Source organism: Rhineura floridana, chromosome 1, assembly GCF_030035675.1.
Source record: "Rhineura floridana isolate rRhiFlo1 chromosome 1, rRhiFlo1.hap2, whole genome shotgun sequence".
Lineage (NCBI taxonomy): Eukaryota > Metazoa > Chordata > Lepidosauria > Squamata > Rhineuridae > Rhineura > Rhineura floridana.
The window spans coordinates 61,104,504-61,122,859 of NC_084480.1; the positions used below are offsets into that span (position 1 = coordinate 61,104,504).

The 18,356-nt window shown below is 41.1% G+C and overlaps 1 protein-coding gene across 9 annotated transcripts in view; it reads right to left on the reverse strand.

The window, feature by feature from the left end:
- Nucleotides 1–811: 811 nt before the first annotated feature.
- ARB2A (ARB2 cotranscriptional regulator A) overlaps nt 812–18,356 on the reverse strand; it is a 495,278-nt gene continuing 477,733 nt past the window's right edge. For 8 of the 9 annotated variants that reach the window (XM_061622217.1, XM_061622215.1, XM_061622285.1 and 5 more), the window contains one exon: nt 812–4,030. In XM_061622217.1, coding sequence (XP_061478201.1) covers nt 3,888–4,030 — 143 coding nt within the window. In that variant the 3' untranslated portion in view covers nt 812–3,887. The remainder of the gene's footprint in view (nt 4,031–18,356) is intronic. The other variant, XR_009762084.1, reaches the window with a different exon arrangement.

An 18,356-nucleotide genomic window follows, 5' to 3' on the forward strand; every position in this document is an offset into this window, starting at 1 on the left:
GATGCAATAGAACAGTTGGTCAAGGTAACAAGGCCACAGAGTCACTCGCCTAGTTTGGGTTGATTATGGATTATCATCAAGCCCCTTCCTATAACAGAATTGTAAAGACTAAAAGGCCAGTGATGGGGGGGGGGAACGAAGCATCCCATTCTGAAAAATGCGTGACAATTTGCCTGAAAGTTGCTGAGTTTTTGTACAAGAGCCCCGGGACCTTCTCTGGATACCACAGAAATATTTCGGGGTTTTGTTTGGGGCAATCGTATGGGCAGTTATCTGGAGTAAGCCCCACTGAAGTTGCTGGGACTTCGTTTCGGGTAACCGTCAGTGCTGCACCATAGGCGTTTGCTTCTTTTGAGCTGTGCATCCCAAGTCGTGTATTGCCTGGATGCAACCATCCCGTGGTTCCTAAACATAACCCTCCATGTGATGCTCTTTCCCAGGGATTCCGAGGCAAGGTGGTCTCCGATTCACCCCTTCGATCCACGTGTGACTTTCCCCCAGTCCTGATAAAAGTAATCGCGACCCCCCTCCTATTTTTGCAAGGCCTTGGTTAATACTAAACGTGTTCACACGATGCAGATAATACAGTACCAAGCCTTCAGGTGGAGGATATTTCTATTGCTCGCTCATCTGAGGGGAAACCGAGTCCAAATGGTCCTCAGTGAAAGCTGCCGCTCGCCTTACTCATTGCAACCGAATTGCGCCCGACCAGCAAAATAAGCAGTCGTTTGGGTTGCCTCGCCTCACCCGGCGAGTTAACAAGACCGGACACAAGAAAGTCACACCCGCACCTTAGAAGAGAAACCATATTTTTATTGGTTCAGTGTAAACAGAAAGAGGCAACCCTTCAACAACTCCCTACGCTTCAGTTCGGAGCAGAAGCAGCGAGAACACAACCCGGCGACAGTGCAAGACACAGGGCGAGGGGCTGGTGGAACCACACGTGTAAACAGTAATTTCGTGAGATGTGGCATTTCGCAGGGCTGCAGAGGCTTTCACCAAAGGCAGGCGACGGTCTAAGGTTTGCTATGGAAAAGGCCAACGACATCCTACCTAAAGAAAGTACATCCGTGAACAGGAAAGAAAAAAAAATAAAAGACTAAATACGTTAGCCTGAGATTGACATTAAGCGGCCGGGTGAAAGCAAGCGAGCAAGCAGCAGTTCCAGAGAACACGGATGGGCAAAGAGGCGGCGAGGCGATCGGATGAGGGAGACGGGACCAGGGAAAGCTTGCACACCGATGGATCGTACATTCACCCGCCATTTACTCTGCAAAAAATGGAGTTGCTCAGCTTTACGGTCAAAAAAGGTCACCCCTTACCAAGGGTTAAGGGCACGGAGACGACGGTGGGGGGCAGCGCAAGAGTCCAAGCAGGCCCAGCGAGACACAACAGCTTAAGGCGAGGGATGCGCTGGGAGCAGCGGGGCTCTGGCTTTGGACTCTGCCCACAGAGACGACGCCGGGAGGTTTCCAATGCCCGGGAAAGCTCAGGCGCTCACCCCCTCCGGCTCCCTTTGAACAAGGACCGGGCCCCTTAAGCCCAAGAACGCATTTTGGGATAACTTAGCGCAGCAAAGACGTGTGCAGCTAGGGGCAAAAGCGCTCCTCTCGGCTGCTTCGATCCTGTTTTGAAAGCATATAAAGCTTCCCTTTAAACGAGGGGGTGGCATCTAACAAAATTTTGCCGCCGTCAAATGTACGCATGAGTGAAATGTGATCCTTTTCTGTTCTAGCAACTTCTGAGATGAGAAACAGGGAAACGTTCAAATGGTCCTTGGTGCCCTTGCCAGAACCAGCTAGGCCCTGCTGCCCCAGAGGAGGCAGGGTGACGACCATTCTCTGGGAAATCCCTCCTGCGCAAGCGTCACTGGCAACTCTGACTCTGCCAGGGATGCGCCCCAAACCGAATGGATTTACAGGGAGCTTCAGGGCGTAGCTTCGCACTGGGTTGGGGCCCTTGCTTGCAGTAGGGCTGGGAGAGAGTTTTCGGGGGGGATGGGCCCATGAGTTGCTGGGACCCATTCCTCTCATTTTTCCCCCTGGTAAGGAGTTTGGAGCTCTGTAGCCTGGAGGTGCAGACATTGTTCAGTATGGTGACCACTGGAAACACCTGGTGGCAAAATAGGGACTTTAGGTCTGTGTGGAACTTTAGAGTCCTAAGACATTGAAAGTGATTAGGAATTTAAGGAATGTGAAAATGAAGACATCTTGGCAATAATAAAAGCGATTAGCAACGTAATACATGCTGCTTTTCTTTTTTTGCTCTCCGTATTTCACAGTCACCAGAAGGTTAAGGTGAAACGAAACCGATTCGGGAGTTTCACACACTGAGGCCCTTGGGGGGGGGTCTTTAGACAACGGGGGTTTCCCTCCCCGCAAAAGTGGACCCTGTTTCAGCAAGTAATGAAAAACTCTTGTTGCCCTCACCTCGGACAAAGTAAGGCTGCTGAGGGTGGAGAATGCGGTGTTCTGGTAGGGCCCAGCGTTTTAAAAAAGCTAATAACAATCTGATCCGTCACAAAATAGATATTCTGTCAGAATAAAAAATAAACGTTTCAACCACGTATTAGAAGCAACATTTTAAATACTGGAAATATTTTTTTTATATTACATTTGTCCCTAAAACATCTTTTCAATTAAAAAAGACGCAGCAAACTCCCAGAAATCCAAAATATCCCAAAACAAAGAGCATTTAGTAGCTTGGATGCATTTGGGTGTAAAATTGAATTCTTTTTCTATAATCAAATTTGCAGGAGCCCTGATCTGGGTGGCTCAAATCTCCATCCTTAATAAAATGAAAACAAAGTACACATTAAGTGTATTATTCCAGATTACAGCCTCTCCACAGCCTTATGAAGTAGAAATAGAGCAAAACAGCCTTTTGTTAGAGTTAAGCGCATATCCTAAACACATTGCCGCCTAACAAGATCGGCCTCAAAAGACCTTCTCTATCCCACCAGTCAAAACAGCTAGACTGGTGAGGACTAAAGAAAGGGCTTTCTCAATTGTGGCCCCCACCCTATGGAACTCCCTTCCAAATGATCTCCGCCAGGCCCCCTCTACAATGAGTTTCTGCCGGGCCATGAAGACCTGGCTCTTCAGGCAGGCCTTTGGGGTGGGCTAGATTTTAACATCATTGCTTTTAGATTTTAATGTTATTGTATTGATGTATCATTTTATGCTATTTTGCACGTCGCCCAGAGTGACTGGTTAGCCAGCCAGATGGGTGACTAAGAAATCCAATAAATAAAATAAAATAAAATAAAAATTTATGTGACAGCAAGTCTCATAGAAGTGGGTGATTTAGGATTGCTACTATGGCATTACTGCAATTTATTCGGGTCCATGGATTTTAAAAACGTAATTTTTAAAAAAAATCCTGCCCAAAAGCTTTTGCGGGGAAATTATTAAAAAGCCTAACACGTGGGCAGAAACTCGGTTAGCTAGGTTTAAAGTCCGTCATTAAAATCAATTAAAGTAAAAAAATGAGCTCCGATGAAGGGGGGGAGAAAGAGGAGGCAAAGTGCCCAAGGGATCTGGCGGGCGCTAGGACCCGGGAAGAGGCCAGGCGGCGTCCCATCAGCTCGGTGCAGGGCTATGTCAGGGCAATTAGAGCTGCACCAGGCTGTGCTATGCAGTGCTGCTGTCAGGCTTAATCTGCGCACTGATGGGCAGCCCGAAATCCAAGCTACAGCCTACAGGAAGCACAACCAGTGAACCCATATTGCTTTGACAGTTGCACTCATCTAGAAATAATGCAAAACGCTACTTAGATGTATACACGGCGACCCTGTGCTCCAGGAAGAAAACAATCTAATGAGGGGCTGGGACTGGAGAGCGCCTGCACCGAGCCAGGCAGGCAGACGCCGGCTTCCGCCCGCCCTGCTACAGCTCCTCGTAGCGGATCCGCTGCGAGCGCCGCGTCGGAGCCGCTTTGCCCGAGCTGGTCTTCGCCTCCATCGCCTCGCTGAAGAACCTGAAAATCGACGGGTAGCTCTTCCAGGAGGTTAGCTCGTGCCGCTCCGTACCTGCAATACACAAAGAAGAAAGAGCACCGCGTCACTGCCAGGGACTCTAGCGGAGGGCGAGACGGGGGAGGAGGAGACTCCACCCCCAAACAGAGAGCCACAGGGATCAAGTTTAGGAGATGGACCTGAACGCAGACGCTTGCCGTATCATCGCGAGGCATTAATGCATGCGTGCCATACACACACACACATGCTCCTCTGATCACCCGGCTTAATGATGGAAGCACCTTCTTCGTAAGGTTCGACTGGCCTCTTCGGCTCCTGGGCGAAAGGACACGCAGGTCGAAGGCTGCAATCCTGCGCACACTTACCTGGGAGTAAATCCCACGGATATAACTAGGATTTATTACTTCTGCGTAAATGCGGGCAGGACTGGGGTGTAAAGGATTAGGGCACAGGAGATTTTCTAAATCCAAAGCTTCGTTGTGAAGTGCCTGCCCAGCTCAAGGCAGCCTGGAAGGCTCTCTAATCCAGGCTTTAGTAAACTAATAGCTGGTTGTGTCAATTCAAAGCTGAGAGAGAAGCATTTTGCACATGCTAGGAGGCACTCCCTTTCTCTGTTTCACTAGGCTTGAAGCTTGGCATTGAGAAGAGCTTCTGAACTCTTGACTCAAATTAAGCCCTAGGGAGGGGAAAGGAGTTGTTAACCACCCTCAGACAGGGAAAGGGCTCTCACTGATAAGGATAGGATTCCTGTTTAGTAGTAAGTATTGTGCCTGCCTCTCCAGCTATTTACATCTTTCCCAATGGGATCAATTATTTTCATTCACATTTGTTTTAAACTTCAAGATGCTGTCCTTACAACAAACATGCATTGTTATCACTACTTTATTGAGAAGAGAAAGCAGGCCTGAGAGCTAATTGTTGTGAAGTCAACTAAGACCAACCCTGTGAAACTTAAGGGATCCATGCCTCAGGTTCAAATCCAGTGCTCTCCTATAACTGCAATAGTTATGCAGTGGAGGACATTTTTGCAGAAGCAAGTTTTCTCACTCCTGACAAGTTGAACCTGCCAAAATCTCTTTGTTTGCAACTAGTAAAGATGTAGGAGCCACCCCCTTATGCTTACATTCTCAATTTTTGAAGGACTGGAACTTTGGGAAACCTGAATCAGGAACTTAAGTGGACAACCATATATTTGGCCTCATTTTAGGAAAGCTGAACATGCCTTTCAAACAGAAGCAGTACTTTTCTCTGCTATCTCTTGTTCCTGAGTGATAGCTGCTTAATTAGATATATTTTCAGATATGGCCGGTCATTTCACTCTCTCTTCTATGGGCAGGAATCCAGTGATCATTAGTTCACTAACAGTTACTGAGAAACAACTTTTTTAGTATTTAAAATACTCATGCCCACCTAGATAAAACCTCCCTTTCAACAGTATAATAAACCAATTGTAAGTGGTAATGGTGACAATCTCCCACAGCTGCAAACATATAGAATTAATCTGTTCTGATTAATACAGATATATGCGGCTATACATCCTATAGTTGTAGTGCCATAAATCTGCACTCCAGAAAAATGAGAGAGATCTGGGATTATTTTTCTTGATATATGTTTTCCTCTCATGTTGATTCGTTAAGGAGTCCCAAAACCTTTTACTTCCCTGCATATTTCTTTTATAAACTGAACAGCAATAGCAACTAATAACCCCCTCAACACCTAGCAACCAGGTGCCCCAAAAGAGTTCACAGCCCTTCCTAGATAACACAATTATGCAAAGATGCTGCTGGGAAGCTTCCAGATCCCAGGCTCCTGTATGATACTTTAACATTGTTAATGATAATTCTCCACTCTGTAATAGTAGGTCATTGCTATGGTTACTCTACAATGGTGCAACACTTTGGTTTCCTCTTCAGCTATTCGCTGAGACCTGGTAACCACATTTGTTGCCTAGCAACAGTTTTGTGAGAGTATCACAATCTGGGAGTTACAACAATAAAGGACATGATGGCCCTGGCCTACCCTGAAGGAGCTTTCCTGAGGGATGGTTGGGTGTCTCTGGGATGGAAATGATACACAAAAAACGTATCCTGAGTCCCTGCTGGATTCACACCAATGGTGTGATACAAAGCCACTCCATACAAAAACAGCTTTCTTACTACTCCCATAAAGCGACCCCTTTCTAGAGGCAACCATTACACAAAGACTCTTCTACAGTGCATATATATCCCCCGGCAGAGGCTTGCTTCACAAATCTAATTCCCACATATGTTCCCCTACACTCTTAACACTTAAGGCAGATCACTTCAAACGATGCTTTTTATACAAGCCATTCACTATCTCACACAAGCAGCTTTTAAACAAAGGACTTGTATCACAGCAAACATCCTGGAGACTCTCTTTAAGGGCACAAAGAATTCACTGTCACACAAAGAAAAATATAGATAGCACTTTTGCAGAGATACCTCACCTGCTCATAGATACATCTGGCACGCATATCTTGCCCACAGATACATTTTGTAACTTTTAGCATATAGGCTAAAATAGTAAAACAACCATTACTCTATATGCTTTCTTAAACATATAGCTACATTTACATGTTTTTTCTTCCCTCCCCACTTCTAACTCCATTTAAACAGAACACACAGGTAGTCAGTACTTTCCATTCACAAATCTATTTCATTTTATACATTAGCACTGTAGGGAGCTACTCAGGACAAATATTTTCTACATCTTCCCCATCCATTGTACAAGCACATTTCCATTTATGTTGCCTTGTCTCTCCACATTTATTTGTAAATATAGGGCTACATTTACATTAAATTACCTGCAGAGAGATGCAGATATTTTATTATTTATTACATACTTTTTCCTTTGTGAACAGCCATCTTCCAAATGAACATGACAATACGTGAGAGAAGCCATGTGTTAATTGTACTCCAATCCTTTTCTTCCTCTCCTTCAACATGTAACCTACACTTTCCCTTAGAAGAGATCATACTTACACTTGCTAGTGTTACTGAGACTATGATCAACTTGTTAAGGTTTCCAGTAGCAACCTCTTATGCCACCTCTCTCCAAAACCAATCCAGGCTTTTGAACCTAGACGGAACTGATGACTCAATGGGATAAAGCAATTTTAACGCCCTTTCTTCATAGTCTCTTACCTTGTAACAATCTTACTGATGGATGAACAATTTCCCTTGTGGCACAATCACTGCAATGGCTTTTTAGTTTCTACAATTATGATGATCTATTGCTTGACTAGGATTGCTCTAAAATCCTAGCCCTCTCATCTTGTCAAGTATAAATGCTGACCTTCATAACATATGAAATGTCACATTTTGCTCGTGGATATTCACAGTGAACTGTCAGAGAAAAAAGAGTACCATATATTCCCAAAATTTCATAGTACAAACATTATGCCCACCATCCATGGAATGCTCAATTGATCAGAATATCTCATTATTGAATAATTCTGCCAAATGGGAATAAGCAGGAGGCAAAAACATGCATCTAAGTAGTAGCAGTATTTCCCAGGCATAAGACCTTTCATAGTAAATGGGATACTTCTCACAATAATATGAGAATACAGTAATACACTAATATATTGACCAAAATCACAATGAACCAGATGGAAAACTTTGGATAGAAATACAAGTGCAGATCCATAAAATACATTTTCTATACATACTTTTGTATGGGACATGAAAAAACTTTTGCAAAGGAAGAATGGACAAAGGAAGGGCGAGAAGGTCATTTTCTCTTCTTTTATGAGTCTTTCACCCCTCCACTTCTCCATACCGATCCAAGTGATGGGATCAATGTAGGAAAGAAAAGCTTCCTTTGGCCTGTGTTATTTCCAAGTGTAGATGCTGCCTATTCACACTGCATTGCTTTCAATGGGACACACATTCAGATATTCATCTAAATATGCATCCCACTGAAAGCAATGCAGTTAGGACAAATGCATACAGGTCCTCCAAGCACAACCTCACCTCCTTTAGGCCCCAGGGTTAAGGGAATTATGCAGCAAACTGTTTCATTCCCTGAAGTCTAACACTTGCCAGCTGCTTTCTACAATTGTTTTTCCTGCTGTTCAGGGGCAGCAAGAGGGCAGTGTGCATGTGCAGCCCTCATTCCTAACTGGTTTGAGGATCTTAACCCTCCCAAGGTTTCCTGCATTGCTCAGGGGTCTCTGACATACCACCTGTTCTGTCACTCAGAGCATCCATGTGTGGTAATCCACTTTACATTGAGAGCAAGAAATGTAAAATTAAAGAGACACTGGACTTCAACTGCTCATTTTTAGGGACAATTAAGTGTTGATAACTCAAATACTTAAAAAGCACCTTTATGATACAGAAGAACTTGCACTGTTGCCCCTGAAGAACATACTCATCAAAACTATAGTTATAAAGTGTCTTCTGTTTTGGCACCTGCTGGAGGCTCTTTGCTTTTTTTGGGGGGGGCTTGTTTTATTTATTAGATTTATATCCCGCCCTTCCTCCCAGTGGGACCCCAGGGCAGCTGGTACTGCCCTACATTATTACTATTAATTGCTTATGGACAATGATGGTGATCAGTCCTATCTAAAAGCCCAGGCTTAACCATGTCTACTCAGAAGTAAGTCCTATAGAAGTCAATAAGGCTTACTTCCAGTTAGTGGGGTTAGAATTGCAGCCTAAGGCAATAGCTAACTAAGGTTTCCTAATTCCTATCTAACTTATTGTTTTTATATATAGGAACTTCAGGAATCATTTGGTTGAAAATATGTAGCTAGATGTCTATGATCAAAGACACTGAAATACTGTGTAGCTAAACTGACTAAAATAGTATTGGGGGAGGCAGCTATTAGTATAAGTTCTTTGTCAAGAGACAGAATTGGAGACTGAAATATGAAATATTTGTACCAAATAAAATTTAAATTTAATGTAACCACATTGAGCATTACAAAAAACAACTTCATGAAATAAACCTTACGGGATTTAAACATTCTGAGACATATTGTGTAATGAGAGGGTGTATTAAAATCGATGAGTGGGAGAAGGCAAGGACATTTTGAAATCTTGGTACTGTGAAGATTTTTCAATTGTACCAGAAGCAGTGAACACGAAGAGTCCATGTAGTTTCACAAGGGACTGCTTCAAGATATAAGAGTAGAAAATAAATGCTTTGGAAATGATTAATTTGCGAGGCAGACATTTTAAATTTTTTAACAGATATACAAGGTGGCAATTTAAAGACAAATGCAGGAGAAATGCAAAATGGTTCCATGTTAGTCAAAGGGGCTAAGAGGAGCAGGAAGATTTTAAATACTTAGTGAAGAATAAGTAGTAAAGACAAAATGGATCTATTAATGAATAACCTGAATGATATAAAGGCTAAGATGGTGGACAATTTTAATATCAGTCTAAAAATAGAGAAAAATAGTAATGACAAACAGTGAAGACCTTGTTAATATGGCTGCTGGATTAGAAAAAATGCACACATATAGAAGTGGGAATACTTAGAAAACTTTAATATACAAATCAGCAAGTCTGGATGACAAGCATCACAGAGTCGTAAGGGAATTAGTTAATGAATTTGCTGAACTACAGGCAATTATTTCTGAAAACTCATGCAGAATCAGGAACATAACAGAATACTCTTGTGGGTGGGAAACAACTGTAACTTAAAAAATAGAAGAAATCATTTGTGGCAAATTTAACTGCAATTCAGAGGAAAAAAGAGTGTAATCTTAGAAGGAACCCCCCCCCACATTTTTAAAATTCACACAGGGTAATGAGAAATTTAGGAATAAGTATTAGATCTGTCAATAATTACATCAAATGGAATTACTAAAGATATATGCAAAGGCATTAACATAGATTATTTTCGGTGTGCTTTTCCTAGGATAGGAACAGTTTTTGTGAAGACATGCACAAAGAACTGTAGTATTATTAACCTTGTGGATTGATAAACTTCCATTACTTCCCTTTTGTATATAGGCAGAACTAGATAACAAGGGACAGAAGCACTATTTCTAGAATTAGAAGGTAATATGCAGTGATCCCAATCCAGAGAACCTCACATGCAGCAATTGGATGAATGCAAGGATCTTCTTGCCTCGCAGGTAGTTTGGCAGCACTGATCAAGCTACTGAGACAAGAGGGTGATTAGAATTTCATTCAATGCCAACTCTTTCTTGGTGGTGCTACAAAGGGAACAGTATATGCCATTCTGGATACTGAATGTGAGGGATTTTCAGCATCCTTTTGCATGTGAAGGGCTAAATTCAGAAAATGATGTATACGCAGAAGCATCTTTCGATGCAATCCTTGGCTGTGCTACTATGGGAAGGTGAATCAGTTTTTTTAAAGATCATTTTGCTCTGCAGGTGTGCTAGGCCTACTGAAACATCTTACAATTTTTTCCTCAACAACTGGGAATTAGTAGTATTAATAACTGATTATCATAAGATTTGCTTTGCCACCAAATAGGGCTGTTCCAAATTCTGTGATTATATCTATGACATAGGAAGACAAGGTAGTTCATGTTTAGGGCCAGGATTCCACAGTGTAATCATGACTGTACAGAAGACAGTGGGAAATATGCAATTAATTTCAGTGGGATTGGGAATGGTATTAGGTTCAGGTTTTTAAACAGAATTAATAATCTGGAATAGTAAATAAATGTGTTAATATTAAATTAATTAGTAAAAGATCTATAAAATGGGATCCAAAATAAATGCTAATCAGTATGGAGAAAAAATGCTAAGATGTTAGACATTTACATTTACAGTGCAAACGTTTTGCATGTTTATTTAGATTTCAGAGGGGCTTACTCCACAGAGTATGTACCAGATTCAGGTCTTAAGCAGGAAACATGCAAATTATATTTAGTTTTATATTTAGAAAACATATCACTAGTGAGTGTGCAAAAAACACTAATAAGTTAAGCGGCACAAAATAATATTGATGTTTTTCTTCAACAGGGCAGAAGGAAAATCCAAAAAAAAAAAAAAAAGATAGTTGCAAGAAGAATCTCCGTAAACTGCTTTTCCAGGTATTACCAAGTGTTCAGTCTCTTCTTGTATTGGGTGATGAGACTAGAACCTCTGTAATTTACACATGGAGATTGCTTGACTAGGTGTTTGCCTATTGTGTAGGACAAAGACCTCCCTCCATTGAGTTTTCAAGCTATGTAGAATAATGAGTCCCTGCTGTGCAGTATACAAATGTGCAAAACAAAAGTTTGCCTTGTTGTACAGAAAAGGAGATTTCAGTATAAATCTAGGTTGATAATATTTCATTTTAGTTATTTATTACAATGGTAACTTAACAAACAGTTCTCTAAAGTTCAGATACTTCAGACTATGCCAGTGCAACTAAATTCAGTTCAGTTGGATGAACCTTACTAGCAATTAAAAAAATTATTTTTAAGGATACCCCTCTTGGATGTTGTTGAATGACAAATTCCAGCAGTCCCTGCCAGGATAGCCTATGGTCAGGGATGATGGGAATGGCATCCCAACATATTGTTGGCTTGTAGCAGAAAATGTCTGAATTAGGTGGTAGCATACAAAAATGGCATACATGAGTATCTCTCAACTTGTGCAAGTATTATTATTGGTAACTCAAAGGCCATGTACACCACTGCTTGACAAGAAGAGGGATGGGAAGTTCTATGAATATTCGCTGCTAAACAAGCAATAATGATGTGTGGCATAGATAACTTGTAGCCAGGTATTCTGGATCTAGGTCTTCCTATCTTTGTCCTTTCCTAAAACTTTTTTTTTATTTTTCCAAGCCCACTTATTTACACATGGTGTTCACTTGATGAAATTCAGTGGTTACACTAAAGACATGGCTGCCATATGAGGTATAAAGCAGTCCTATCTTGAATTCAAGTGAACGTCTTACTTCCCACAGATATTCTAGGGAAACTATCCGATGGGTTGATGCCTGTAGTATTTTTGAAAAGCTTCTTTCAAATGTGTAGCCAGTGATGTTGTATGCCCAGTATTTAAAAGCCTAAATTCCACTCCCTTTCTGTGTTATTTCCTCTAATGATGTTTGTAGAGTACTGTCATATTCCCCCTTAGTCTCCTTTCTACAAGCTAAAGGGGCAAAACCTGTAAAACATCTACTCATAAAATATGTTCTACATTTCTTTAACCAACTTAATTACTTTTTGCACTTTCCATTTTGAATAATTTTTTTTCAAATGGGTGACCAATACTAGGCATTTTTCCAGATGTGGTCTCATCAGCACCTAGTATAAGGGTACCAATAATTCCCCTGCCCCTACTATAAATCGCTTGCCTAATAAATCCAGGAACAGACTTTACCTTCTAAGAGTGTAGAATTAACTTCCCTTCTTTGCCACAGCATCACATTGGTAGTTCACATTCACCTTGTGACCAACCAGTATCTTGAGATCTTTCCTTCTCAGTTGTTTCTACTTGATGAGCCCTCAGTCCCAAATGCATGACCTTACACATATTGAATTTTCTTGTATTTTTATTACACTAGTTCATGGGATCATCTATTTCAGTCTGCATAATTTCCTGATCCTTCCCTGTATTGACAATGCCTCCCAGCTCAGTATCAGCTGCAAATTTAATCAAAACACCTCTACTTCTACTTCCATCACTAATAAAAATACTGAATAAACTGGAGCCTAGGAATGGCCACATGAATATTCCACTGATGATTTCTTTCTAACGAAAAATTTTATTCTTTAGTAAACACTTTTGTATTTTTCCTCTTTCACCAGAGTCTTAGGGCCATATCACACATTATAATTTAGGGGTATGCCACAAATACCCTATGTGATGTGATTACATGCATCATATGTTATGGGATATACTGTAGGTTTCAAGGGATAGTCACTTAAAACATCAATCATGAGGCACTTCTATTCACCTAATAAGCTGATGGTTGCTTTTAGCTATGTTGCTAGTCTAAAGGTAAAGGTGTCCCCGCACTTATAGTGCGAGTCGTTTCCGACTCTTAGGGTGACGTCTTGGGATGTTTACTAGGCAGACCGTATATATGGGGTGGGATTGCCAGTTCCTTCCCCGGCCTTTCTTTACCCCCCAGCATATGCCGGGTACTCATTTTACCGACCACGGATGGATGGAAGGCTGAGTGGACCTCGACCCCTTTTACCAGAGATTCAACTTCCAACAATTGTTTGAAAATCCAGGGAACTGGGTAATGCTATGCTTATGATAAGGCCAGAGAATACAGATTTGTCCTCTCCACGTTGTTAGTGTTACCATGTGGTTAGCCATTCTATAAATATGTCCACTTCACACATTAAATGTTTAACATGGTTGCATATGAGAGGGATGTGAGATTGACTGTGCACAGCAAAAAAAAGGCAATTGCTAATGTGCCGATCTAAAACAGTCGTCACTCTGATAATAACAGATAGTAAGACATACAGCTACATAGTGCACAGCACAACTCAAGTAACAACTGAGTCCAATTAAACTTTTTTGTGTAAAATAAAACAATTGAATTCTTCTAAAATGGAATCTACTTTATAAATAATTTGCACAGGCTGCGGAACACACATGTGCAAAGATGCAGTGAGCATGCAGTGGGCCTTTTCACTCAATCGGATACATATGGCATGCATCTGATTCACACTTCCTGACAAATCTCATGTGGGCACTGCAGGAGCTCATAGGGCTGCTGTCAGACTCATGCAGATATACCATTGTGTGAATCAGAGACTTCACATGAGGGCTGTCCACATAGGTACAATGATTTGTGATTGTGGTGCCTCCAAAAGGGATATGGCATATGGACAGCCTACCTTGTGGAGGTAACAGTCCTCACAAATTGTGCTTCTTGGAGAGTTCTGCTGAGCTTTACCCTAACAGTGCTTTGTGCATACTCTGTGTGGAGGCTTTCAGTGTGAATCGAGCATTTATTTGGAAGTAAGGCCCATTGAACTGAATGGGCCTTATTTCTTAATAGACATATTTTACCGTTTACTGGATTTTACTGTTTGTTGCTTAAAAAGGGAGAATATGATCAGGTTCTGTTTTCTTACCACTGCAGTGCTCTAATGGGAGAAATGGTACCCAACACACTTCTCCTTTGTAAATGAATGTTAAAAGCACAGAAGACCTACTATTGTGAATCTGTCAAGCCTCATTGTAGCAGCTGGTTTTAAAGCTATTCTGTTTTCATACACAGTATTTATTTTTTGTAATCATCTTATAGCTTAATGAATCCACATGGATCATTTTTTCTTAGAATTGAATTGAACAACAACTGGTGTCCAAGTTCATGTTAGGTATAGATAAGCAAGATAATATCTTATTTCTCCACCAAAGTCCACCAATCAAATGAAATTATGCAGAAGCATCAGAGAAATAGCTAAAACAACCACCTGAGCATGAACCAATAATTCCTTGAGACATATGGGTTGGGGGGAACACCACAGCAGCACAGACAATAGCATGGAAATGGCAGCTGCTATGTAAAAGGGGCATTCGAAAAGATGATGTTTTGAAATCATACACTGTAGTGCTGTGTCAAAGGGGAATTTATTTTAAAGATAAATGCAATGATGAATACTAAGATCATCAGTAACTGGCAGATCAAGGCAGACCTAAGAAACAATAGAAATATATAGGTTTGAGAAGAAATGTGTCTCTTTTTTTTACCAAGCAAGGATTTGAATTTAGGGAGAAAATTTTCCTCGAAAATAACACCATTTACAAGGGTACTCAGGGAACATAACTTGTGTGAAGTTAAAAAGGGCAAGTCCGTGGCTTCCATAATTGAGATGTGTATGAGAGAAGGTCCCCCTTTAGGATGCACACCTTAACATGGTGAGGGGCTTTGAGAGTGTTGAAGAAGCTGAGAGCAATGCCATCAGGAGTCTAAACCAAGAGGCTAGACTCCTAGTAGGGGCACCCAAGGCGGAATGGTCAAAAGCTGAGACACCAGACTAAGATGCATCCAAACTCAGAGGAAGGCAATGGTAAACCATCTCTGAATACCCCTTACCACAAAAACCCTATGAACAGAGAAACCAAAATACAACACAAGATAGTGCTGGAAGATGAGACCCCCAGGTCAGAAGGCACTCAACGAGCTACTGGGGAAGAACAAAGGACAAGTACAAGTAGCGCTGTGACTAATGACGCAGCTGGGTCAAAGCTGAAAGGAAGCCCAGAGGCTGATGCGTACAGATGTGAAAGGAGAGTCCGGAGTTGTACGACGCAGACAATAGGAACATGGAATGTGAGAAGCATGAACCAGGGAAAGCTAGAAATGGTCAACCAAGAAATGGAATGTATCAACATTACAATACTTGGCTTGAGGGAATTAAAATGGACAGGAATGGGACATTTTCAATCAGGCAACTACAAAATATTTTATGCAGGAAATGAGAAATTAAAAATAAATGGGGTTGCTTTAATAGTGAGAAGTGATGTAGCAAAAGCAATTAGGAGCTACAACACAAGGTCTGAGCGAGTTATATCAATGAGATTAAATGGGAAACCTATTACCATAACCATCATCCAAGTCTATGCTCCAATGGCAAACGCAGAAGAAGAGGAATTGGAGGGATTTTATGCAGAAGTACAGGAAGAAATTGATCACACACCAAAACAGGATGTGCTGATAATCATGGGGGACTGGAATGCAAAAGCAGGGAAACACAAAGAAGTAGAAATTGTGGGGAAATGGGGCTTAGGAGACAGAAATGAAGCAGGAGAGAGACATTGAATTCTGTGAAGCCAATAATTTGTTTCTTGCAAATATATAGGAATCAAATTGATTATGTAATTGGTAGCAGAAGATGAAGCAGTTCCATATTTTCTGTGAAAACAAGACCAGGAGCAGACTGCAGTACAGATTATGAACTGGTCGTATCGAAAATCAGAGTAAAGCTAAAGAAGAACAACAAAGCAATCATAATGCCAAAATACAATTTAAATAACATCCCAGAAGAATATAAAGCTCAAATAAGGAACAGGTTTGAGGCTTTAAACTTAGTTGACAGAGAACCAGAAGAACTATGGAGTGAAGCAAGAGACATTATCAGGGAAGAATGCAAAAACACAATACCTCTAGTTAAAAAGAGAGAAAGACCTCAATGGATGACTGAAGAAACTCTTAAAATGGTTAAAGAGATAAGGAAAGCAAAAGCAAAAGGAGACAGAAACAGTCAGAACCCTAAATGCAACAATACAGTGACTAGTACGTAGGGACAAAGAGAACAATTACAATAGTTAGTGTATAGAGATAGAAGAGGACAACAAAAAGGGTAGAACAAGAGCCCTGTTCCAAAAGATTAGAGAAATGAAAGGGAAATTTAAACCACGAGTAGGGATGTTGAATAATCAACAGGGGAACACACTGACTGACTGAGATGAAATAAAAGGAAGATGGAAGCAATACACTGAAGAACTCCATAAATGAGATGCAAGGATGATAGATTGATTCATGGAGGAAACATATGACGAAGAATCAGAAATTTTACAATGCGAGGTGAAAGCTGCTCTTAAAATACTTGGAAGAAACAAATCACCAGCAACAGATGGCACACCAATAGAGTTGCTACAAGTTACTGAGACTGAATCTGTCCAAATTTTGACAAAAAATTATCAAGAATATGGAAAACTAAACAATGGCCCACAGAATGGAAGCGTACAACATATATCCCAATTCCAAAGAAAGGGGATCCCAGGGAATGCAGTAATTATCAAACTATTGCCTTAATATCCCATGCAAGTAAGGTAATGCTCAAGATTCTACAACAAAGGCTCTTACCAGATGTCCAAGCTGGATTTAGAAAGGGAAGAGGCACCAGAGATCATATCGCAAACATATGTTGGATAATGGAATGGACCAAGGAATTTAAGAAGAAAATCACCCTGTGCTTTATAGATTACAGCAAAGCCTTTGACTGTGTAGATCATGGAAAACTATGGAATGCTTTAAAAGAAATGGGGGTGCCACAGCATCTGATTGTCCTGATGCGCAACCTATACTCTGCACAAGAGGCTACTGTAAGGACAGAATATGGAGAAACCAATTGGTTCCCAAGCAGAAAGGGTATGAGACAGGGGTGCAATTATCACCCTATTTGTTTAATCTATATGCAGAACGTATCATACGAAAAGCAGGATTGGATGAAGATGAAGGAAGTGTTAAAATTGGAGGGAGAAATATCAATAATTTAAGATATGCAGACGATACCATACTACTAGCAGAAACCAGTAATGACTGCGAAAAATACAAATAATTGGGTGTTAGAACAAATTAAACCAGTACTATCATTAGAAGCTAAAATGATGAAACTGAGGTTATCATACTTTGGACACATAATGAGAAGACGTGATTCACTAGAAAAGACAATAATGCTGGGAAAAAGAAAAAGGAGTAGAAAAAGAGGAAGGCCAAACAAGAGAGGGATTGATTCCATAAAGGAAACCACAGACCTGAACTCACAAGATCTGAACAGGGTGGTTCATGATAGATGCTGTTGGAGGTCACTGATTAATAGGGTTGCCATAAGTCGTAATCTACTTGAAGGCACATAACAACAACAAATGAGAGAATGTTAAGGGTGCATTCACATTTGCTTTTTAAAAGTCTAATTCTACTTCTATGTTAGATCAACATCAAATGCTCCTTTTCTGTAATACCTTTACATAGTTTAAAGCAGTTTGTTCTCTCCTCTTTGTTTCTTTGATAGTGCGCATACCATACAGGGCAAAATATTGTGTTAATCCCATGTTTCTTTGCTTTGATTTCCCACAGAGTTATCGGATTCACATTGTGTCTTAAAATTCCACAATGAGATAGATGTAGCTTCTTCTACCACTCCTTCCTATACATCCTGCCACATTTGGAGTCTTTCCAGCAGCCCTAAGGGAAAAATATAAAAAAGAAGCCACAGGCTGTCCTGTCCCTTGAAGCACTGGTGATTTTAATGATACCTGGTAACATTTTTTTCACATGGTGTGCTTCTCTGTTAATATAGGCCTTTCTCACCTTCACTTCCACCTAAAAAATAGTTCCCTCATTTTGTGACTCCTATAATCTACAAAATTGCCATACATGTTTCTAACAATAATAGCAGCAAGAAAACATGAGCAAAAAATATTGGGCAGAAAATAGTGTGGCTGGCCCTACCACAAAGGGAGAGTGAGGCAGCCGCTTCAGGCAGCAAATAATAGAAGTGGCAGCAGCAAGGTGTTGGAAGACAGAGCTGTATATGCTGCACGGCCTGCTCTGTTCCTCCCAAGCTAGGCTGCTGACCTCAGGTGCAGTGGAGGGTGATGTCCCATTGCCAGCGAGGAAGTAAAATTAATTTGCCAGTCTGCTCAGCTTCTGTATGAGGAATGGGAGAAGGGTACCTT